Source organism: Bos indicus, chromosome 20, assembly GCF_029378745.1.
Source record: "Bos indicus isolate NIAB-ARS_2022 breed Sahiwal x Tharparkar chromosome 20, NIAB-ARS_B.indTharparkar_mat_pri_1.0, whole genome shotgun sequence".
Lineage (NCBI taxonomy): Eukaryota > Metazoa > Chordata > Mammalia > Artiodactyla > Bovidae > Bos > Bos indicus.
In genome coordinates this window covers 6834546-6858372 of record NC_091779.1, presented here as the reverse complement: position 1 = coordinate 6858372, position 23827 = coordinate 6834546, and the positions used below count along the sequence as shown (strand labels likewise).

Below are 23827 nucleotides of genomic sequence, written 5' to 3'. Positions count from 1 at the left end.
GAGGCCCCAAACTTTATTCTTTCCTGTGACTAATATGGTTTCTCCTCCTCCTTTCTTAAAACTTCTAAGTGAATCACAGAGACAAGTGGAAGGCTGAAAACAACGTGTCAGCTTTTTAATGAGCTTTAATTGTCACCACAGAAAATTAAGCACAGACTGAGAGTCAGGATCCAAGGCTGACTATAAACCCCGGCCGGGCAATCAGTCCTGATCCCATGAGATTGCGAAAGCTTTGTCTTTGGAGTAGAGAGAAAAAACCTGAATGGACAACAGAAAGGGAGTTTTCAGCTTTTCAGTGGCCCCAGCTGAGACCACTTGCAGTCACCCCTGCCCCTTGGGGTTTGCCCTGGATGCTCTAAGGCAGGATGGGGGTGCCCCACACAATGCCTGCACCTCCCCTCCTGCCTGGCTGGCTGATGGCATTGAGACACTGGCATCCATTTGTGGAGGCTTCTAAGGGGCTGTCTTTTGGTCATCTTCCAATTCTACACCCCAGCAACAGAAAGCTGACCTTGAAGAAAGACACTTACTAGGGTGTCAGGATGTTTAATAAACTAAAGGTGCCCAGGGTGGGCTTCCTGCTGCTTCCAAAGCTGTTAAGACCTTTGCAGGTATGTTCAATCATCATGCTCTTCCTGAGTAAGATGATAGCCATTTCAGAGAAAAAGAAACAGAGGAGAAATAACTGTGGAACTCAGCATGCTCAACATCTATTTCAAAAGCATGCTCAAAGGTCTCCATTGGAAAATCTTGAATAGATGCAATAGTCATGCTTTTAAAACCGATCAGAAAGGGATGGGCCACAGTGCTATTATGGAACCATGTTATTGTAAAAATGCACATTATATTGCTCCCAAATCTTTTTATTCAAAACCGCCGGATGAAAGGAGCAGTTCTTTTCAAAGAAACCAAGGCTGCTGCTTCCTCAGAGAATAAGCTGTGATAGCTGGTCACACATCAGCAAATAGCCCATCTGAGCTAAGAGAAAAATAATGGTTTGGTTTTGTTAACATGGGGAAGTGCCATTACTTTTAAGGCTTTGTTGTAGACTGCCTCTGGATGATTGCTGCTGCTATTAACCAGAATGTTCTAATTGGATATTAGCTCATTTATGGGGCAGAGGGAGGAAGAGCATTTGCCCAGGTGACTTGTAACGAAACGAACAAACAGATGTTAGGCATCCTGAAATTACCACCAAGTTTTCATGAGTTGTTAGATGCTGAGGCGCTCTGGAAATCCTGCCGAAAATTGCAGCTTAGTTGTGAGCAGAGCAATCATATCACTCTGCTCAGGCAGATTGCTGCCAAATGCTAGGACGTTTTCAAAACCATTTAGTCATCTCCCCTGAATATAAAAATGAAAGTGAAAAAAAAAACAAACTATCCCTCTGAAAGTATGATACCGAGAGCTGGGCCACGGGGATGATCTCATCCCTATTGGAAACCTTCCCTCACCTGCTCCTACACCTGCCTGGCCCGCATGAAATCACAGGGTCAAGGGGTAAGATAGCAGGTAGGTGGCGATTTCGATCTCAGTCTTCAGCTGTGACCCTCCTGGTTTAGTCGGGTCCTCACATGGCTCAAACGGTAAAGAATCTCTGCAATGCTAGAGGCATAAGAGACTCAGTTTCCCTCCCTGGGTGGGGAAGATCCCCTGGAAGAAGAAACCCCCTCCACTATTCTTGCCTAGAGAATTCAATGGACGGGCCACAGTCCATGGGGTCACAAGAGTTGGACATGACTGAGTGACTAACACTTTCTGAGAAGCAGACATCAAGACAGGATGGGCCCAGCAAGAGATGTTCAGGAGAAAGGCCTGAAGAATACGAGGAAATGACCAGAAAAAGTGGAGAGAGATTCAAACCACATCCCAGATCAGACCCTTGTGAAGCAAGGCAGGAAGGAGAGAAAGCGCTTTTCTAAATACTAGTGTTTCCTGTTGCTAGTGAGACACCTGCCAGGCATCAACAGCTCCAACGTCTACTCATCCCTCATCCCTTTCTTTTTTTTGGAGGCACTGCTTGGCATGTGGGATTTTAGTTTCCTGACCAGGGATTGAAACTGCACCTCCTGCATTGGAAGTGTGGAGTCTTAAACACTGGATCCAGGGAAGTGCCCCCACTTCCCTCTCTTACAGGCTCTGTCCCATACGGTGGATTCCAGGTACCATATACATTCATCACAGACTGACGCCGTTCCAGGTCCACCTGTGAACGTGGCTGTCCGTGCATGAGCCAAACCTGAGGAGGTGAGCAGCTCCTCCCCTCTCCGCTTCTGCTGTTTCTACTCCCCACCGAGGCTGCTGCCCGGCCTCTGGTCTCCAGGTGCAGTACCCACCACCCCTTCCCACCTGGAGGGTGGCCCCTTTCTTCTCTTGTTTTGAAAGAGCCACTACACCCTTCCTCAGAGATGCAAAGGGAAGGGCGCTGCTCAGCCTTTGGTCTCAGAGGCAGGAAGGGATCTGCTGATGACAACTCGCCACCCAGCCTGAGTAACTCACTGAATGTGCAGCATTTAGGGCACATTCAGTGCCAGCCCAGAGGCCTTGGGAATCCCTGCCCGAGGGTGACTCTCTGTCCTTGGACGTGGTTCCTGGATGGCAAGAAAAGCTGCAGGTGCCATTCAGAGATTGTACAGGCAGTCATCCCCCAAGACCTATCTTCCTCACAGCCTCCTCTCTGGTCTGCTGGCAGCAAAGGACACCCAACATGTTACCCGCCTCCATCACGCCTCTGTGCTCCACCCCATTCTCCAACCCCCAGGGATTCCCAAGGTGCCTCTTCACAGACAGTTCAAGCCGTCTGCCCTAGCCCCAGCCAACAAGACCAACCTGTGTCATCTGAGAAACAGACACCCTGCTTCCCCCAGCTACCTTTAATCAGTGCTACCGGAACTTTTGAAAGACCTATTGTTGTTTCCAAATGGCTTGTTTTATCTCTGAACATTTCTGTATTTCAACCTGGGATTATAATCCCTTCCTTCTCTGATTATTTCAAAAGAAAATGTTCCCAGCCAATAGACCAGTGAATGACGAAATGAATTTCTAGTCACACAGGCATTTGTATTTTGGGCTTCCCTGGTGGCTCAGCTGGTAAAGAATCCACCTGCAATGTGCGAGACCTGGGTTCAATCCCTGGGTTGGGAAGATCCCCTGGAGAAGGGAAAGGCTACCCATTCCAGTATTCTGGCCTGGAGAATTCCATGGACTCTATAATGCATGGGGCCACAAAGAGTCGGACAGGACTGAGCGACTTTCAGTTTCACAGAGAAGCCTGGCGTGCTGCAGTCCATTGGGTTGCAAAGAGTCGGACACGACCTAGTGACTGAAAAACAACTGCCATTTATGAAGTTGACTTTCTGCTCTAGAAAAATACCTGAATGTGGAAATAATATATTACAGTCCTTAAATTTCAAACACAAAGTCTTATGAAGGAAAAAAAAATGTGCAGAAATAAAAATCTCTGAATCAGCACTTATACAGTGACTGCAGATATTCACATGTAGGTATTTGCCAAAATATCGACTGTCAATTTGTGAGTCAGTCGGTTCTGACAGTGAATTGTAAGTTCGCAGCTTGGAGTGTAGGACGTATCCTCCTGGCGGCGATGTTATAATTGGTGGCTCGTTCCCCATCATGACTCCACGTCCTAAGCCTCCGCTAGGAGGGCCTGATCCGGGGTCCTGGGTCAGTGAATGCAGGGATGGGAGAGTTTTCTCTTTCCAGTACATGGAGTCCACCCATGGTAACAGTTTTTAAAATATATATATATATATATACTATATAACTTATTTAGGTTTAACAATTTATTTGACATCCTTTAAAGACTCTTTTTGTTTCTTTTTATTTTTTTGGCATTTAATAAACCTTCTTTTTTTAGGGCAGTGTTAGGTTCACAGCAGAACTGACAGCAAAGGACAGGGTTCCCATACCAGCAACATAACCCCGTGTCCAGCAAACACGCAACCTCCACCTCTCTCAAAGTCCCCACCAGAGCCGTCCATTTGTTGCAGCCTGGGTCTGCTGGGAACTTACACTGACACATTATCACCTTGGGGTTCACTCTCGGTATATATTCTACGGGTCTGGACAGATACTTAAGGGCGTTTCAAAGATTACAGTATCACACAGAATAGCTTAAGGGCCCTAAATATCTTCCATGCTCTGCCCTCTCATCCCTCCCTCCCACCAACGGTAACATTTTTGAAGTCGTGCCTTTCTCATTTGTTCTCCCGCCTGCTGCTACAATACCCACAGGCCTTCTGACTCCCAGTGTTCCCGAGTGTGCCTTCCAGTCGAGCCCCACTTGGGCAGAACGCACCCCACCCAGGGTTCCCTGACGCAGCTGATCAGCGCCCGCATCCCCACCCACGCCCCAGAGTGGCCTGGATCATCTGAACAGGCGAATACTAACAGTCCCCCAGACGGAGCTTAGGGATTTCCATTTTAACAGGGTGCTGACTGACCGCCTCTGTCTCTTGAATAGGTGCAACCTCAGTAAGCATCTGAAAGGAATGTGAGGTGGACCCCCCAGGCACGTCTGCCCCAGAATCCTTCTACTTTTTCCTCTTTCTCCCTTCCTTCCCTTTAGAGCAGACCCATGATAGCAGAATTCCTAGATCTCTTCTCTCAAAACGGTTCTCCTGGCAGCAACAGACTTGGCCAGAACGTGTGGGGGTGGCTGAGTGGTACCCCGGTGTTTGCAATTTAGAGCTTGCCAACAGATTAATTAGATCCTCAAAGAGAGAGACGTTTTAGCTTTCACTTTGCAGGTGCCTGATTTGTATCTACTGATTTCATCTTCTTTATACTTACAGTATCCGCAAGTGCTCTCAGCCCTTCTAGGATATTCAATAAACACCCCCAGCAACGTCTAAAAACTGGGTGTAAAATCACTTTTTGTAACAAAACAAGTCATCCAACCACCCAAGGAAAGGATTAGTAGAAGACTTGGCTGCCCCTCCAACTGCCTTTCCTCGATGCCGTCCCCCATCTTCGCCCATATAAAGATTATGGTTGCCAAGGAAACAGGACCAGAGAAAGAGAAAGACAGAAACTTTGTCTCATTTGGTCTTCCCAAACTCACAAAGCAAGCTGGGCTGTAAGCAGAGCTGGATGAGATTATGGTAGATTTGTAATTTACTTAGTCAAATTGCTTTTAATTCCTAGTCAAGCTTCAATGTACACTTTATTTTTCCTCTGAAAGTTAGCTCTTGCACTTAGTGGTCCAAGGTCTGACAAATAACAGAGCTTTACGATTCATTGTCTGTGATTAAACTCAAATGCAGGACAGATGGCTTGTCTGAGTATGTGTCAGACAGGCAAAGCACTTAAGATTTGTGACAGGCAAGACCAGGAATTAACTGCTAAGTTTTTGCATTTATTCATACATTCATGTGCACCATGAATATGGCTGTAAAACTCACTTAAGTGTTCTCACTTTATTCACAATATTCCCAAACAAAGCAACTGCTCTCCTTTTGGCAAACCAGATGCCCTAATCTCAACCTCATTAACTCAAAATCCATTTTTCTCCTACAATATGTGCTGTGTACGTTTTATCTTACTGTGACATGCAGGTTGCAAATGACATCCTTCGAAAACCCAGCTTGCCCAGAACCCAAAATGTTGGTTCTCACTTCATTTTTATGAACACTTTTATTGAAATATTTAACTTTTTATTGAACAAACATTTGTCTGTCAAAATAAACAAAAACTAACAAAATGAGAACAGGCAAAGGCTATTTATTCAGAGCTTGCTATATTGCAGGGGAGTCAGTCACTGTCAGTTGGTTTTGGCAGAGACTCAAAAGCGGGCACAGAAGTGGAAAGGCTTTATAGTGGAAAAAAGGGAAGGTTTCAGATATGCCCTGGTTGGAGGCTGGTGACCTAGGGACGTTGAAGGCAGGCTAACTAGAAGCAGGCATGTTATATGATAGTTAGGAGGGGATATTTGATTTTTTTCTGGTTGGTCCTAAGTGGGGAGCAGCAACAAAAATTAGAAAAGCTGGAAGTTATTAATCAAGTCCTGGCTGTTTGGGGCCAATTGTTGCACAGGTTATTGTTTGGCTTCTTAGACCAGTTGCTAGAGATAGTAATCTGACTTCCTGCAAGTCAGACTTGTAGATTGCAGGCTGACATTCTGGGCTGGTTATGGGAGATAATGCGGTTGGTTTCCTGGTCTGGTTGCTGCAGGTTTTTGTGGTTCAGAATTCTATTTTTATTACGCACTGGCCATTGTCCATTTGTATGTTCAACGTTTAAGCGATTAACATTATACGAACAAAAAGTACACAGAGTCTAAGTGTGCACCTAGCTCAATGAGTTATCCAGTGTAACGACCACCCAGGGCCCCCGTTTATTCTAAAATTCTCCTCAATCAGAATTTCAGAAACCTGTCATCAAGGAACATTGTGAGCGGCCTAGTAGATTTTCTTTCTCTTTGCTTCTTTAGTCCTGGTGTCCAGGGTGGGACTCACCACTTGCAAACTTCTCAGGCCTTCTCACGAAGTCATGCCTTCCCAGACACAATACGGGCAGTCCCGGGTTTCCCACAGTCAGGCTCGGCCCCATGAGTCACCATCCTCCACATTCCTGGACAGGTTCATAGAGCATGCCTTGAAATCCAGGCCTCACCACTTCCTTGGCAAGTTAATCTCTCAAAACCTGTTTCTTCATCTACAAAATGGGGGTAATAACAGTGCCTATTCTCAGGACCTCCCTGGCAGTCCAGTGGTTAAGACTCTGAGCTCCCACTGCAGGGGGTATGGGTTCAAGTCCGGGTAGGGGAATTAAGATCCCACATGCCTTGTGGGTGCAGCCAAAAAAAAAAGTGCCTCTTAATTGCTCTAAGGATCAATTAAGGCGATGGACACGTCAACACAATCTGTCACACAGAATAAGCACTCAGATTCTGATTTATTGGATGTTTAAAATGTCTAAAAATGACAGCTGAACATTAGTGAGAACCTCCGACGCACCAGGCCCTGAGCTTAGTGCTTAAATGTAGGATATGAATAAACGTTCCTAGCTGACTCATTAGAAAAGGCTGTGGTGCTGGGAAAGATTGAAGGAAAAAGAAGGGGCAGCTTTTCACTCTCATGCATTGGAGAAGGAAATGGCAACCCACTCCAGAGTTCTTGCCTGGAGAATCCCAGGGATGAGGGAGCCTGGTGGGCTGCTGTCTATGGGGTCGCACAGAGTCAGACATGACTGACGTGACTTAGCAGCAGCAGCAGAGGATGCGATGTTTAGATAGCATCACCAACTCAAAGGACATGAATCTGAGCAAACTCCAGGAGATAGTGGAGGGCAGAGGAGCCTGGTGTGCTGTAGTCCATGAGGTCGCAACGAGTCAGACACGACTTAGTGACTGAACAAGAACAACAAAAATTAATCATCCTTATTTTACAGAGGAAGGAATTGAGGCTTAGAGATGTTAAGAAACCTCTCTGCACTTACCTGCATTTGTTGTGAGAGTTAAGAGATGAAGGAAAGCATGTCTTTAGTGCAGCCCCAGCGCATCATAGTCACTCCATCAATGGGGCTGTTGTTTAAAATGACCCTTGGATTATCCACTGTGGCAGACCCTAGGCAGCAATTGCTTAGCAACATCTGCTCTCCTTTTCACCCTTAGCAACAAAAAACTCACTTTTTTGTATGGGGTGGCATCAAGAGGAATACGTAAAAGTACTCCTCTTTTCAGGCTCTCTTACTTCTTTAGGAGGTTGTGAGACCCAATTCTGGCCAGTGAGAGGTGTTTAAGTTTCTGAGGTGGGTCTTTTTGGAAAACTTATTATTGTCTCAAGAAAAAGGAAATTTCATCTGACAAATACTTCTTCCCTTTTGCCCCCATCTTTGCCGCCTAGAATGCCCATGCAGTTCTGTGAGGTACAGCTGCCACGGGCTGTTCTGGTAGCCCAGCTGGTAAAGAATCCACCTACAAGGCAGGAGACCCCGGTTCGATCCCTGGGTTGGGAAGATTCCCTGGCGGAGAACGTGGCAACCCACTCCAATATCCTTGCCAGGAGAATCCCATGGGCAGAGAAGCCTGGCAGGCTACAGTCCAAGATTTGGACATGACTGAGTGACTAAGCACAGCACAGCACAGCTGCCAGCCTGTAAGCGTAAGGACCAAAGGCCCATGCCTGGGATGCCGAGGCAGAAGAGCCCCCTGGGACCTCCCTGGTGAGCCAGAGCCTGGGACTCTGCCCTCCCAATGCAGGGGGCCTGGCTTTGATTCCTAGACAGGGAAGTAGATCCCAGATGCTGAAACTAAAGACCCAGAATGCCGTAACAAAAGGATCCCACGTCCGCAACTGAGGATCCCACCTGCCACGGTTCGACTTCGCACAGCCAAACAAAATAAATAAAATTTTTTTTTTTTTTTTTAAAGAAGAATCCCAGACCCCTGATGGCCTTGTAGGCAGACTGTCCAAGCCCTGGATTGCCAGCCTCCAAAAGTTTTCACCCCTGTAATAGCCAGATTTCAGTTGATGTTATACACATTTGAAGGCAATCCAGACTAATGCAGCCACCATTAGGGTGATAAGGATATCTGAATGAAATGAAATTTCCAAATGAAATGAAAATTAGGAATCTTTAGTATCTTCTTTAATCTGTTTACACATCCCTACTGATGATAAAGAACTCCTGAGAATGAGAAGTCGGTCCACATCATCTACATGAACTCTTCTCCAGCCTTCTGAGGACTGGCATCAAGGCCTCAGCATCTGAGTCCCATGTGTCCACTAACTCTCCCTTCTCACCAAGTCACATGATGTCATAGATGACGTCACCAGCAGGGCTTCCATGGGTCACGAGCACTGTGTGCCAAGGGACCGGAGGATTCTGCAGTCACTTGTTCTCAAGGCTTGGCTCTGGACCAGCCTCACCCAGCATGGGCCTGAATGACGCTTCTGTAAAACCTGAGGCATCTGCTCTGACATCTTGGTCCAAGTCCAAGGGCAGTAATTGCATTCTGCCTACTTGTGTCTCTCCTAGACTTCTAAGGTAGTATTTATGTCTATCCAAAAAAGATGATGCCCAGTGTTGCTCTGCCCATTAAAACAACAAGGGGTCCACCTTAAGGGATAAAGGAGCATCTGCACGAGGCACGACATCCTGAAGTGGGGGCAAGAGGCTTTACGAGGAGCCGGCTGGGATGGCAGCTTTCAACTGGAAAGAAGCTAAGTTAAGAAGGGTTAAACTTGTGGTTTTTCGTGCCACTTCAAAGAAATAATATGCATACATTTCCACTTACTTTAAATAACTCTAAGGCAGTGTCAGATGAAAACAGGATTTACCTCCAGCCTCTTTTCTCACAGCTTTCCTAACAAAACATATCCCACGAGAAGTACAAAAACTAAATTCCTTCTATATATTAAGCATGTTGTCTTACCACTGCATAGTACATGACTTTATATTCTAAACCATCAGTAAGCTCAACTGAGGTATATTTTGGGTTTGCTTAAATATTCTAAAAGGCCAACATTTTAAGTTACTTAATGTGCAAAATTGCTCTAATAAATGGATATAACTAAATGGTGAAATAGAGGACACCCAGAAAAATTTGAAATGATCCTCTTTTGAATTCAACTAGAAAAAGCACAATTTTCCAATGCCTAAAATTATATTCAATAATTAGCCATACACACAATGAAGAGAAAATCTCTAATAATTTATTTGACCTTCAGTTTCACATTGTGAAAAAAAAAAATAACAGTTTTACAAAACCTCAAAAATGTAGTAGCAAACAAGTACATATGAACACGAACACTTTACTTCTTCAACTTACACAGTTTTGTATGTGAACCACATACTCAAAATAGTCAAGAGAGGGATATTATTCAGCTCTAATCATTCTTATTCAGACAGGTGTCAAGCCCAGAGAAAAGGGGTCTACACAATTATACCAGAAGTGGAAGGCTGCCCTTTGTTATCCGTTTCCACAGCAACCAGCCCACAGAATAAGAAGAACCTTCTCTGTCTTATGCCAAGGTTTTTGTGTGCACTGTGCTGTGAATTGTATTTGCTTCAAAGTGTACGACATTTCACAGGGTGAGAATGGTCAAGTAGTGAGCCCAAATGCCTCTGTCAATTCAAAGAGCAGGAGTCCAGAAAGTTCCCTGCAGGCTGCGGGCCCACCCTGACCACCGCTCCCTCTGGCTCACACACTGCAATTAATAGAGGATTCAAGGACAGACCACAACTTTGAAACAGCTGCAGAAAATTCACCCTGCTCTCAAAAGCCACGTAGAGACACTCACATCTTGCCAGATTTGCATCATAAACTACGGAGCTGTAACTGCGACAATATACCGCCAGGGTACAATCAGACATTTGCATGGCTTAGAACACATCTAAGAGCGAGGGACTGACTGCTGCAAAGTATTGAGACCCTCCCTTTGATTTCGATGGCTCATTTATTTTGGTCCAAGTATAGCCCACTTATTCACGGCACGGACGGACATGTACAATTAGTCTAATGAATTCAGGTGGAGAGAAATGTGAGGGATTTATCTGTCTTTAGACAATGCAAACACAAAATGTCAAAGGTTATTGGTCTTAAACCCTATTTTCTAAGATACGATATTACGAGAAACAGCAATGGAAGCAGTGTGAGTTGCAAATGCTGGGCTTCCCCGGACACTTGCGAGGAAGCACCTATGAGTCTACCACTAATACCTATCACGGCACATGTTTAGCAAACAAGCACTGGAACTAGCAAAGAATGTATTCACAACCCATTCCCAGCTCTCCAGGGAGGCCTCTCAGAAGGGGCCACTGCTTACTGTTCTTTGGTGTTTGGGGGGCCATACGTGTCACTTTCGTGCACCAAAGAGTTCTTTTAGAGACTTACCTAAGAGGGAGCACTGAAGTTTACACTGTACCCCTCTGAATATCACCTTGGAGAACTTTTAGCACTTGCTAAACGCTACAGCAGGAATAGAGAACGACCAGTTTTGGTCAAGCAAATCTGATTGAGTGAATTAATTTCTGTCGGTGAGAGTTGTGTTTTTTCCTGTTAACTGGGGTTATGGCCAAGCATTCTCAGAGGGTAATAAATAGATAAATAAATAAACTTTGGACAATGCCTTTACCTGTGCCCTATATACAGAACTAGACCATAGAATTTCCAGGATTTCAGGATATCACACAAAGGGGAAAAAAAAAAACCAAAAAACTGCCAAGTGATTTGGTCCTTTCCAAACTTCAGTAGCTGAGACAGAAGCAAGTAAATCGAACAGGGATGGGAAGGACAGAAAGAAGGCTTCCCTTGCCCCAGGAGCCACTGGCATGACCAGAGCCCACGACACCCCAAAGCTGATTTAAGTTTAAGAAAAAAATGACCTTCATGCTTTCCCTACCTCTAGGATGTAACTTTAAGTTTCTATTTTGTCATCTTTCCCTGTCTTGACATTTACAAAATCTGCCCCCGCCAACCCTGCCCAACCCACCCTCCAGTTATACCCCTAAGTGTAACGCCAAAGTTTTCACTTTTGTGCAGCAGAGCACATCACAACGGTCACAAAATTGTGCAAAACGTACAACCATTCACACGCGTCCATACACGTGAAGACAACTATAAGCACTGTTTCAGCATGCAGGATTCAAACAATAAATAGCTAAACCTACAACACATTTCTTACCAGCCAAGGGAAAGTTTAAAGTCACTTATAAATAGAAGAGAACATCTAGCAAACAGCTACCAACAATGTCCCCATTGTTCAGAAGCGTTTCTGGGGAGCACAGCCCTGGGAGATTAGCGTGGAGTCCAGCGGTCCTCACTTCTGCAGCCAGCCCAGCCAGCTCCCCTCCTGGCCCCACAGTCGGGCTTTCAAATCTCCAACAGCAGCTGGTGTGGAGGCTTCAAGCTTGCTCCTCAGAGAGAGGTGACAACCATTTCAAATTTTACACATAAGTGGTGGAACCCATGGAAAATCAAATGCTGAATATGGTACAGCAAGGAAAAAGGGCTGGCTTTTCTCTCCCTTTGAGAAGCTGATTAATGCTGACATTAATCCACAATTACAAGACAAGGACTAGATCACAGGTTTGTTCATTCATATTTAAACCATGTGCTACTCGCACTGAAAATCCCACCCCCTCCCCCACCCCCTTCCTTCATGTCCAGTTAGAAGCATTTACAAGGTGCGGTGGATTGGATGCGAGTCTTGTAGCAACTTCTTTTCCTTTTTCTTGTCTTTCATTCGATGTGGCCTCTCTAAAGTAGAAATCGCATCTTGTCTCATCGAGGGATGGAGTCAGCTAAAATAGAAGAGAAGGAAGATTTTTTGTTAGTCTCAAATCTAAAAAAAAAAAAATTAAACTCAGGACAGAGCTGGTCAATATTGCTTCTAAAGGTCTTAATTACACATTTGGTAGGCAATGTGCAAAGATATTTAAAATGCCAGACTTAAATGAGCACGCTTGTGCATTCGTGCATGCAGATGCTCCAGCAAAAACAGAAAAGATCCTCACTTCTTGATTAACCATACATACATGCAAATCAAACCTATATACCTAGGTGCTATTACATCTTCTGCTTCTGATATGCGTAATTCCTCTCCATGGTTAAACAGCGTCACTGTAAAGTGATCACCAGAGGGTCACAAGAGATTCCTTTGCCAACTCACCCCCACCTTCTTTGGCCCATTTACCATAAAGGATTCCAAATTAAATTTATTCACCATATAGAAAGCAGACATATTAATCCTCTTATTTAAATGCATCTCTGCTATTCATTATGGCAGAAATCAGTCTCGCTTCTTTTCACATGACAGCACACCAGGCCTCAGCAGCCAAGGCTGGAGTTTATTCTCCAAGTTCATCAGTCCACACATAGGAGACTCAGGCTGTGGCATGCAGCATTCAGCTTTATCACCTACAGGACTGACCGACCGCCGATGATAAATTCAAGGTGCTGTAAGCACAAGCTTGCAGGTTTCATGAGAACTGGTGGTTTCTCACACCAGCAATCCTTCACACTTGGTTAAGTCTAATTTTACATAAGAAGAGTTCGCAGAGGGCTTTTGTCTTTGAAAAGCTCCCCCTATCTGTTCTTGGAGCACATTTCCAGCCCTAGCATAGGAATCTGCAGCCCCAATGCTGAAATTCCAAGTACAGACAAAGGAATTCAGGAGCGGCTGCTCATCACTCACGGAGTCCTTCTTGCTCTCGGGTGTTCAGAAGTCTGATTCATTCCATTAGCTGTTTCTTCCATTTCAAAACAGTGATTCAAGCTTTCAAGACATTCCTTAGACTACCGTGTCATCCCCCACCCCCACCTCCTTGGAACCTATACATCAACATGAGGCCAAAAGAATGTATCTTGTAACAATATGAAAGTTCAAGATGTTGCACACTCAAACAGAAAAACCAAAAAAAAAAGAAACAAACAAACAAAAAAAACCCCAAACAAAAACACCTCTACAAAGGGGAGCAGGGGACAAAGTGAACCAAAATCCAAGTGTTGTCAAGCTGGGGCCACAGAGCACCATGAACACGGAGTGAAATCAAAGGCATTTCCTTTCTGTCCCTCCCAGCGCTGACAGAGCAGCAACAGAGAGTTAAAATCACCTTGGTGGATAAGCTTTCAGGCAGAGGGAAACTTTGTGTTAACACTGTATTAATTCAGGTAGCACCTACATTTGGAAGGAAAAGCCAGGTCCCGGAAGTACTTGCAGCTCACGACTGATACCTACACAGTACTTCTTTTAAGTCACTCCATCCGACTTAAGTGTTTTAACACTATCTTGTGTGCCGTAAACTTTAAAAATTTAAACCAACATTCTCCCCGTCGGAAACTGCAAGAGTGGCTTTGATCAGGCCCACGCCATCCTTTAAAAAGGCAAATCCAGCCCCCTCAAATTTGCTTGTCCTGTGCTTGACTCTCTGGCTAATAGCACCAAGAGTGGAGAGGATATGTTTCGAATATAACCCAACACTTTTTTTACTCCATTTCCCAGGGGCCGGACATGTGTGATTAAATAGGTTCAAAGCCCCAGGAGAGGGTGAATTCAAGTGTTTGCTAACATACTCACTCTGGGCTGAGAAAGAAGGTACCAAAAATGAAGTATAGAGATAACAAGCAGGTAACAGTCATAGAAACCTCATTTTCCCACAACACATAAAGCTAATTCCACTTCAAGGTAAGGTCTAAATTGAAGGGAGGAAAGAAAACTAATAAGAGTATTGAACACTTAATATATTACAGACATGGGCTAGGTATTTTCACCCCTTTCTTTGCTTTTTTCTCATTTATCAATTCATCCAAGTCTAAACTGGGACAGATCTCAAGGAAAGCACAATTCAAATTACTCATTTAACAAAGGGGAAGTGTGAAGTGCAGAGAGGTCCAGACTCCACAGCTGAAGTCTAGAACCAGACATACGTGGTCGCTCTCTTTCTGCTTCCGGTTCCTTACCTTGTTCCAAGGATGCCAAGCCAATCACCACCTGGAAGTATGGCCACTGTCACTGGCAATTTTTAAGGCTCTCCTATGCAAATATAGTCAATTCTGGACTAACACCCAATTTAGCAGGCTGTTAATTGATGCTTCTGCCTAGAAGGTTCTTTAAACTTCCTTTAGAGTTGAGTAATGCATTTATATGGCAAATGAAATAACCCCTTTCAGAGCATTTGTTTATTCAGGATTACTGAGATGCCAGCAAGGCTGCAAAAACCAGTTTGGTTTGGAACAGTTACCCCATTCGCTCCCCAGAGGACGGTCCCGACAGTTCCTGCACCCATGACGGTGTCTCAGTACAGGTAAGCATTACGTTACGAAGAACTGTACCAATTGTAACAGGCGGGAGGAGATGAAGAAGAAATGAAAGAAATAGGAAGATTACATATGAAAGGGAGGTCAATTTTACTTGTGTTTCTAAAGGAGCTGTAAGAGATGAGTGAAGAGAAGACAAACGAAGAGTCCAAACCCCCTCTTTGCTGGACGGTCCCCTTGAAAGGTGTGAAGCATACTAAACACAGAACCAAACCTTTCCAAGTAATGAGTTCATTTTCACAAGCAGCTCCTCCAAAGCAGATTCTTAAACTTCATCCTCTTATTATTAGTAACGAGCCCTCTAGTCACCAAAACAAATCAACCCATTCCATGTGCTCTGTGCTACACTTACACATGCTTAAGTGACTTTGGGGCCAATCCTGAGAGTGCTTTACAAGGAAGCAAGGCAGCCATTAGCTCCCTGAACCCTGAACTGTGAAGGCCTATTAATTATTTGAACCAAGAGTATGATACACTCTTAAGTACACAAGACAACCATTATGTACTCAGATATATGACACAGAAACACAACTTTTGTTCACCCTGACAATGGGGTCAGCCTGAATGATTAACTCTGAAAAGCTGCAGGGAGGGCGGTTTGGATGGCTCTGTGTCCACGCATCAGACAAGCTCATGCAACGCAGGTGCAACTTTTTCCAAGGACAGACCCAGATTTCACAAAAGTTAGTGAATGCCCTAAAGGTGGCAGTTTGGGGATGGGGGGACGGGGGGACATTTTAAATAAGCTAATAAATAATTTTGCACAGAATACACTGGGAATAATTTTCAGCATTCGATTTTTGAAACCCTACTTCATTTCAAAAAGGGTTTGAGGAAGCTCAATCTAAATGTCAACAATTATCTCCTGGGGTGATACCAATGTGAAGTGTACTATGTGCCCATTTGGCATGAGCTGAAGTGCTTACACTTTGCAGCCAGACTGCCTGGGTTGAGGTCTTGACCAACCTTTCTGCCTGCTAAGCCCTATGACCTCAGGCAACTTACTTAACCCCTATGTACATCAGGTGTTCTCATCTATAAAGTGCTCCTGTAATAATATCCCACAGGGTTGTTGTGGGGACCAAATGAAAAGATCCATGTGAAACACACTGCCCAACAGCCAGCAAATGGGGAAGGCTCAGAAGACATCAGCTGGCATTATTAACATAGGTCAGGGTTCCCAACCAGATCATAATTAGAACCACTGAAGAACTTTCTAAAAATGCTAATGCCTGGGACCCATCCAGACCCAACAAACCCAGCCTCTGGGGTGTGCAGATTTTGGAAAGCTCTTTGGCAGATTCCGAGGCTCAGTAGAGGCTGAGAACCACTGGCTGATGATCTGGGGGGGGACTGCAGCTGTGATCAATACAAGTGTTTAAGCTTTGGGGTGCAAGTGCTTTTATTGGTATAGTTTGTGTGGTACCTCTATAGGACGGGCTATATGGAGCCTGTCTTATCCCACATATGAGCTTACACAGCTCACTCAACTATACAGATACTTACAGCTAAGCTGACTTACCTCACGCTCACTCTCTCCAGGATGCAAGGCATTTAAGAAGGCAGATGTTTCCAGGTGCTGACAAACGCAGTAGGGATCAGTGAGTACGGGACTGTGGTGATGCTGTTCCACGCATCCAATGTTGGGTCGTAGCAGTCCAGAGTTTTGCATCGCTGAATGCCAAAGTAACCTCCAACCACGTACAGTTTGTTTCCGGAGGCCACGGCATGGCAGCTCATGCGCTTTGCCGTCACGTCTCCCACCTTGGTCCACTGGTACGTCTCGCTGTTGAATTTATATGCAGAGCAGGCGGAGAACTCGGTATCTCCCCCCATAATAAAAATCTGGTTGCCCAGCACAGCTGCCGCCGTGTAACGCCAGGGCTGGGGACAGGTGGCTGGGACCGTCCACCTGTTTTCACACTGATCGTAACACTGAACTTTGGGGAGCTTGTCATGACTGACGCTGGTACCCCCAAAAGCAAACAGCTTGAGCTTGGCGCTCACCACTGCGGCGTTGCTGACCCCTTCTCGGAGGGGAGCCACCATGGTCCATTTGTTGGTTGTGGGGTCGTAATGTTCCACTTGCTTCAGAGAGACTGAGGGGGAGGCTGGGAGGCAGCCAGTGGCGGCAGTGTGCCCCCCAACCACATACAGGCAGTGCTTGAGCTCAGCAGAGCCGTGGCCAAACCTGGCCACCAGCATGGGGGCCGCCTTGGACCACTCCTCATGCAGGGTATCATATACCCAGACGTCTTTCGAGACCCCGTTCTCAGACCCTCGCCCCCCAGTAATGTATACTTTGCAGCCAATTGCACACGCACTGAATTCTTTTCTCGGGCTTGGGATGTCAGCCTTGGGAATGATCTCTTTGGCCTTCTGGTCGACCAGATAGAGTTTGTCACACATGAAAGTCTGTCCTCCCAAGAGGAAGAGGGCATGGCCAGTTTTCCGGGGCCGGGCACAGAGGCTGGTCACCACACCGTCGTTCTGCAGGATTTTCAGTTTGCACCTGATGGCCTCTTCCACGATCTCCTTGCTCTTCCTCTGCTTGGTGATGAGTTCTTCCATGGCCACGTTCTCCATGAGATAGATGGCCGGCAGCAGCGCCAGCCGCACCGTCTGCAACAGCTCTGGGAGGTAGCAGTAGCGCTTCTTTAGGTCGTAGCTGATCCAGTTAATTGCAGACTCATACACAAGTCTTTCGTCTTCGGTCTCCAGCTCTTCACTGGACAAGAGCTGCACTACCATGTCCTGGGGCAGCTGGAGGAAATCTTCGTTCTTCCTGATGGTCTGGAAGTTGCTGAGACACATCCGCCAGGAGAGCTCGTACAGCTTGGTGCACTGGTGCGCATCGGACAGCAGCAGCATGCCCAAGCAGTTGGTGGGGTGCAGGTTCTTTTCCAGGAACTCAGCACACGCATCCCGGATGTCTTGAAACTCCAGCATGTCGCCAGCTTCCAGGAGTGATTCTGCATTCTCTTCATTGATGATGACCCGGGAGGAGTAGGCATAGTCGAGGAGCAGCTCCAAGACTTCTGGGTGGATGGAATTGTCAAAGTTGACTTCACTGTCCTGGCTCTCTTTCAGGCCCCCGCTGAACATGGCTTCGAAGTAGCGGCTGCACGCAGCCAGCACTGCCCGGTGACAAGGGAAGGTCCTGTTGCCCGCGTGGAGAAGAACATCAGTGAAGAGGCGCTGCTGGCGTAACAGGTTCAGGTGAGTGAGGACACTGTCCGCGTAGGAGGACTTGTGGAACAGGTAGATGTTGATGGAGCCACTGCTGGCCCTGGACTTGCGGTTCTCGTGCACACTGACAGACATTGTTTCCACTCCTGGAAAAAACCACACACAACTACTGAACAGTGATGCTCCCAGTGTTCGGAACAGCCGAGCCAAAGCCACAATCGAAACCAGAAGACAAAAGACACCAGGGAACAGAATACTTGGCTGTGGGCCCCGCTGCCAACATTCTGAATAATGGATGGCCAGGCCTATCCAAAGCCAGAGACAGTTACCTATAAGGAAAGGCACTCACACTACTGTTGAGCTATGTGAACTATACGTTGTTTAGAAAAAAAAAAAGTCACTGCTCAAGAGCAGGTTCATCTTGGAAAACCTGATTGCCAACTTTCAGGATGTTGAAGTTCCTGAGAATGTAAGTCAGCAAAAGCCAAGAGGATCAAGGTCTCATTCTCACAGGTCCCTGCCCTGGTCCAGCTGATTCAGGGTTGGTCACTTGCAATGCCAGGCCTCCAGCTCTCGTAACGCCACGATGGGCACAAGTTTTAATGCCCAACATAAAGCCATGTGTAAGACAAATACCTACTAATTAATTCCATTAAGAATTCCTTTGGTAATATCCACTGTCTTTACCAAAGTGTAGGTACAGTAAATGGGAAATGTAACACTAAATCCACAGGTGTAAGCCAACTTCTGAAGTGACCAAACATTTACTTAACATTACAAATCATTTCTAACCAGACACCTCTACCACTTCAGTCCTAAAAGAGCCCCAATATAAACATGACCATATACTGATCAGCAAGCTATCCTGGAAACACCGAATAGACTCTGGCCTCACTTACCACCCACCTTTTCTGCTCTGGCCAGCTTCCAAAATGAGGATTTGTGCCCAGAAAAGAAAGACTAGTTTGAGTAGCAAACTCAGGAGTTCCGTTGTTCTGTTCTCCCTGCTTTAAATCAATTCTTAGAAAACTAGCTGCAAGAACAAAGGGTGTATCCACTGCTCTCTCTCGATTACACAGGGATCAATCACCAGGACCATCCCTGGGTGCCTCCAAATGCTGGCACCTGCATATAGGGAGATCAGAATGCAAATGTTACTTTATCTAAATCAAAACACACATACACACGTGTGTGTATATGTGTGTTGCCAGCCATTGTTAACTTAGGGTCACTCTAGAATTTATTTGCCGACTACAGTGCTTTCCTCAGTATCTAAATGGGAATTATAGCAGAACCGAATCGACTCTTTGGCTTTCCTCAGTAATCAAAGTGTAGGCTAAAGTTACAGGACATGCCTATCACCTATCTTCAAAAATTGAATTATCTTCTTCTTTTTTAACCCTATCCTTCTGTTAAGTCAAAGGAATAAAGGCTTCAAGAACCCGCCTGTCAGAGGATTCGTAGGGAAGCTGTTTATTCCAGGACGGTGAACTGCATCGATACAGTATCTGTTCCAAAGTAAGAACAGCCAGTCCTTACCAGCCTTGTTTCCTTCAACCTGACCAGCGGAGGCAAGGCAGGCACAGAGAACAACAGAGGCAGGTGCCTTTGACACACCCGGTCTATACTATTAGGAGTTGCAACTTGTTTTCTTTTATTTTAGGCATGTAACTTTTCATCATGAGTAAACATGATTTACTGGAGAAGAAAATAAACAAGAGTCCTAGGGCTCTGGTGTTAAGACTTTAGGAAGCACCCATCAGTCTCCACAGTGACCTGAGCTGTGACAAATGGTGAAGAGGCCAGCATCACCCCCACCTCAAGCTAAGCCTCTAAGGTCTAGTCCAGGTTACCCAAGGCCCAACGCTCCAAAGAGCAACCGACAGGACCCTATGTAAATGCACCAGGTTCTCCAATGTTCAAACCTGAATTAGCATCCCTGCTGTTCAACTGCTGTAGTCATCATGTGCGTGAGCACATTCAACCTTAAGTACTTTGAAGAAGAGTTTTAGCCTAAACCTCAAAAAATGGTATAAATACTCTTATGTCTTATATAGAAACTTGCAAGAATTCCAAATGAGTAGCTATGCTTTTTAACTTTTTTAACTAATGCTTCCAAAGCAATCTCAAAAGCTGCCTCCCTTGGATGGACCTAGAGATTATCATACAAAGTAAGTCAGATAAAGACAAATGTCATATGATATTGCTTAATGGAAAACCTTTCTTAAAAAAGATAGAAATGAACTTATTTACAAAACAGAAATAGACACATAGAAAACAAACTTACAGTTACCAAGGGGAAAGGAGGAATAAATTAGGAGTTTAGGATTAAAATACACACACTACTATAGACAGCCAACAAGGACCTACTGTATAGCATATATACTCAATGTCCTGCAATAGCCTATAATGGAAAAGAATTCATAAACGTGTGTGTATTCTGAACACTTTGCTGTATACCTGAAACTAACAACATTGTAAATCAACTGTATTTCAATTAAAAAAAAAAAAAAAAAGCTGCCTTCTTTCTGGCTGAGAGTGAATGCAGCTGACAGAAGAATGAGGCTCTTGCACAAGGTACAGAAGCACCAGAGTGCCTGCAGATTGAGCTGGAATCACACCCACCAGGCCCAGAAGGCATTTCCCTGAGCAGTGTAAAACAACACTCAGAGCCAGGCTTACACTTAACATAACAGTTTAGAAGACTGTGGGATATAGGATCTGCATCTCTTTACAGCCTGTGTTTATGCTCCTGGATTTCCCAAGTAGGTTCAAAAGCCAGCAGAAGAGCCTAGTCTGTCATCTTGGATGCCACCCAAATGGAGAAGTGTGTCACAGTCAAAATCCAACGATCTTGCAGGAATATTTGATTAAAAGGTACACTTGAAGACCCAAGGGAGACAACTTGCCTTTTGGTTTAAAAATATGCAAACATGAAAACATCAGCAGAAACCATGTGTACAGCCTCTAAACACACCTTCAACACAGAATGAATCATCCTTCTGGCATTTTTTAAGCCCCCAGAGAAATAATATTTGCATGCCAAGTAAGTGGCCAAAAAACGCACACATATACTTAACCTGCCTCTACAAAGAAGAAGGGGAAAAGGGCTGCTATTACCAGTGAACATCAAAAGGAATTCTGGCTACAGTAACTTCAGTTCACTTAATGCTCTTTAACCAGGATCTCAGCCTCCAATACTTAGCAGCGCGTCACATTTCTTTAAGTTTTGAACCTGATCTCCAGGCCATCAAAGGAGAAACTAGACAGATTTTCTCAGGCAATTTACATTATTGATAACAAAGGAACAACACTATAAAGAGACTGTTAACAAGAAAAGCATTTTACTATAGAGTCCTCTATAGCACTTGTAACGCTCTTTAACACACGGCCATGCCTGTGAGGGCGACACAAGATACATGCCAAGTTCAGTGGTTCATCTCCACCCCGCCTACCAATTCCTATCCTTCGAAACTAAGCCTGTTAAAGCTAAACAACTTGAATGACAAAAACCTAATTTTTTAGAAAGCAGTTTTCATTCATTCCCCACAGACATCTGGCCGCAGTGAACACGCCCTCACTAGGGGTGTCTGTGAGTGACCCGAGTGCCGCGTAGGGTGCAAGGGGCACAAACAATCCCGCGCGCTCGGCACGGCTCTTCCCACGGAGGGGAATGGGGCGGCGGGGGGCTGTCGATCGCATCCTGGCTGAGCTCCTCTCTCCCCAGCGGCTCGTCCGGGCGGCGGAGAGGAGGCCCCTCGGGCAGTGCCCGGCTCCAAGCGCTTGTCCTAGGAGCGCAGCCGCGGGCCGGGGTCTCCGCCCGAGAACAGTTCCCCACCGCCACCTAAGTCGGAGCTCCCGGCTCCGCGGTGCGCGCCCGCGCGCGCACACACACACAAACACACGCACACTAGGCAGCCCCTGAAACCCGCGGCGCCCGCAACAGGTCCGCGGCGGTGGCGGAGACTTACAGCAGTGGCGGCCGGCCACAGTGCACAACCAGTTAGTTGGGTCTGGCCTCGGTAACCCGGCGGGGAGGCGACGGAGCAGACGTCTCAGCCCCAGGGAGCAACAGCGACTGCCCTGGCGAAAGGAGCGCGCATGGGGCTCCGGCTCGCTGGCTGGTTACCGCGGGCTGATCGCCGCGGTCTCACGATTCCCAGGTCAAGGACTCTGGGCCTGCCACCCGCGGAGCAGCTCCCGGAGGGCGCTCGGGAGGGAAGAGCGAGCCAGCGGCCGCAGGCGCCGCGGAAGGAGGCGGGCTGAACGCTCGGGGGTGGGAGCTGGAAAGAGCCGTGCGCGCCGGCGGCCGCCTGGCGTCTCCACTTGGTCTCTGCAGCGCCTCAGCCGCGCCGCCTCCTCTCCGGCTGCCCGAGCAGTCAGCGCCCAGCAGCCCAGCGCCCGGCTATAAGCGGCGAGACGGGGAGGGGAGGGAGGGGAGGAGAGGGGAGGGGAGAGGGCGCGTAGGCAAAAAGTGACACCAGGGGAGGGAGGGAGGAAGCGCGTGAAAGCGGCCGGCGGAGGAGGAGGAGGAGGAAGGGGAGGAGAGCGTGTCGGGGGAGTTAATCGAGAGAGGAAGCGGGGGAGGGGGCTGTGGCAAGTAGAGAGAGAGACAAAGCGGATGCGAAATCTCAGCGACGAGCAGCTGCAACCTTCGGGAATCGCGAGTAAAACAAGTTTTCCTGGGTAGCTGTGTCTGCGTCTTGAGCAGAGTCCGGTGCTGAGGGACCTTTCTGGGGTGGGTGGGGACAGCGCGGCCCCCCAGGTGTGCTCTCTGCGTTGCGGGAGCCGACGTGAGGCTCGGCAAAGAGAGACAAGGGGCGAGACGGGTGTTAGTGGTTCGCGCCCTGGGCGCACACAGCCTGCCCGCTGGGCGAGATACCTGGAAAGAGGACAGTGGCGAGGTATGAACACAATTTTGGACACTGTAGGAACTCCGCAGGTTGGGCAAAGCCAGGCTGTAGGGCTTCTCTGTAGGGCACGGGACCAGAAGGACTCGAGCCCCGAGCGCTTCCTGCCCCCACGTACTCCCCCCCCTACCCCACCCCACCCACCGCGGGTGCGGCACCCGCGGCCGGAATCTGCCCCACGCCGCCCTGGGCAGCAGCAGCCGGGCGCTGTCCGGCGGAGCGCGCACCACGTGCTTTGCAGCCAATCGCCGTGGCCGCTTCATTCAAAACGAACTGCTCCAAGGAGTGGCCACGCCGCCACCTCTCCGTAGTGATAAACCTTTAATCGCCCCCTCAGACCCGGCCCTTTCCTGTCTTTTATCTCCAGGTTGTGTTAGGTAGGAGTTCAGCAGAGAAATGGTTCAGCCCATACACGTTTGAAGCGCCGCGTGCCACGAAAAGGAAAAGTGATCAGAAAATCTCGAACGGCAATCACTATTTATGAAACCCATTTTTGATCTTTGTACCAAGGGCTTATCTTTCCACTGGGAGCTGAAATGCCTGTTTTTCTTTTTATTGGCCATTTGGAATAAAGTATATGAATGAACTGTAGAGATTACCGGTCCAGCCCCCCGCCCCTTTTTTTACGGATTGGGAATCTGAGGCCCAGGGAGATCTGAAGTGAACTGTCCAGCTCGAAGGCACACGGCTACTTGCAATGGCTAGAATGGAGATCCTCACTTCCCAGCTTTCTTTTAAATATTAGACGCAGAAATGGTTTAACAGGCAGAGGAGGCTACCCCCGGCGCGCCCAGAATCCAGAGACTAGAAATCAAGGCCCTCTAGGTCCTTTAACCCCACTTTCCTATAACCACGGTCCCTCCAGGTATTCGCGCTGAGAAATTTCGCTCCTTGCAAACAAAGGAAGACAGTGCCCTCTGAAGTCCTTTGTTCGCATTAACTCGTC

The 23827-nt window shown here is 46.8% G+C and overlaps 1 protein-coding gene across 1 annotated transcript; it reads right to left on the bottom strand.

Moving 5' to 3' along the window:
* Positions 1–9655: 9655 nt before the first annotated feature.
* Positions 9656–22372, bottom strand: ENC1 (ectodermal-neural cortex 1). The gene is made up of 3 exons (XM_019983024.2): positions 21943–22372; positions 16305–18117; positions 9656–12267 (listed from the first exon to the last, which is right to left on the bottom strand). The coding sequence occupies exon 2, from the start codon at positions 18104–18106 to the stop codon at positions 16337–16339; it is 1770 nt and encodes a 589-aa protein (XP_019838583.1). The 5' UTR covers positions 18107–18117; positions 21943–22372; the 3' UTR covers positions 9656–12267; positions 16305–16336.
* Positions 22373–23827: the final 1455 nt, after the last annotated feature.

Coding starts and splice junctions, on each gene's coding strand:
- ENC1 (XM_019983024.2), bottom strand. CDS start 18,106: ATGTCTGTCAGTGTGCACGAGAACCGCAAGTCCAGGGCCAGCAGTGGC.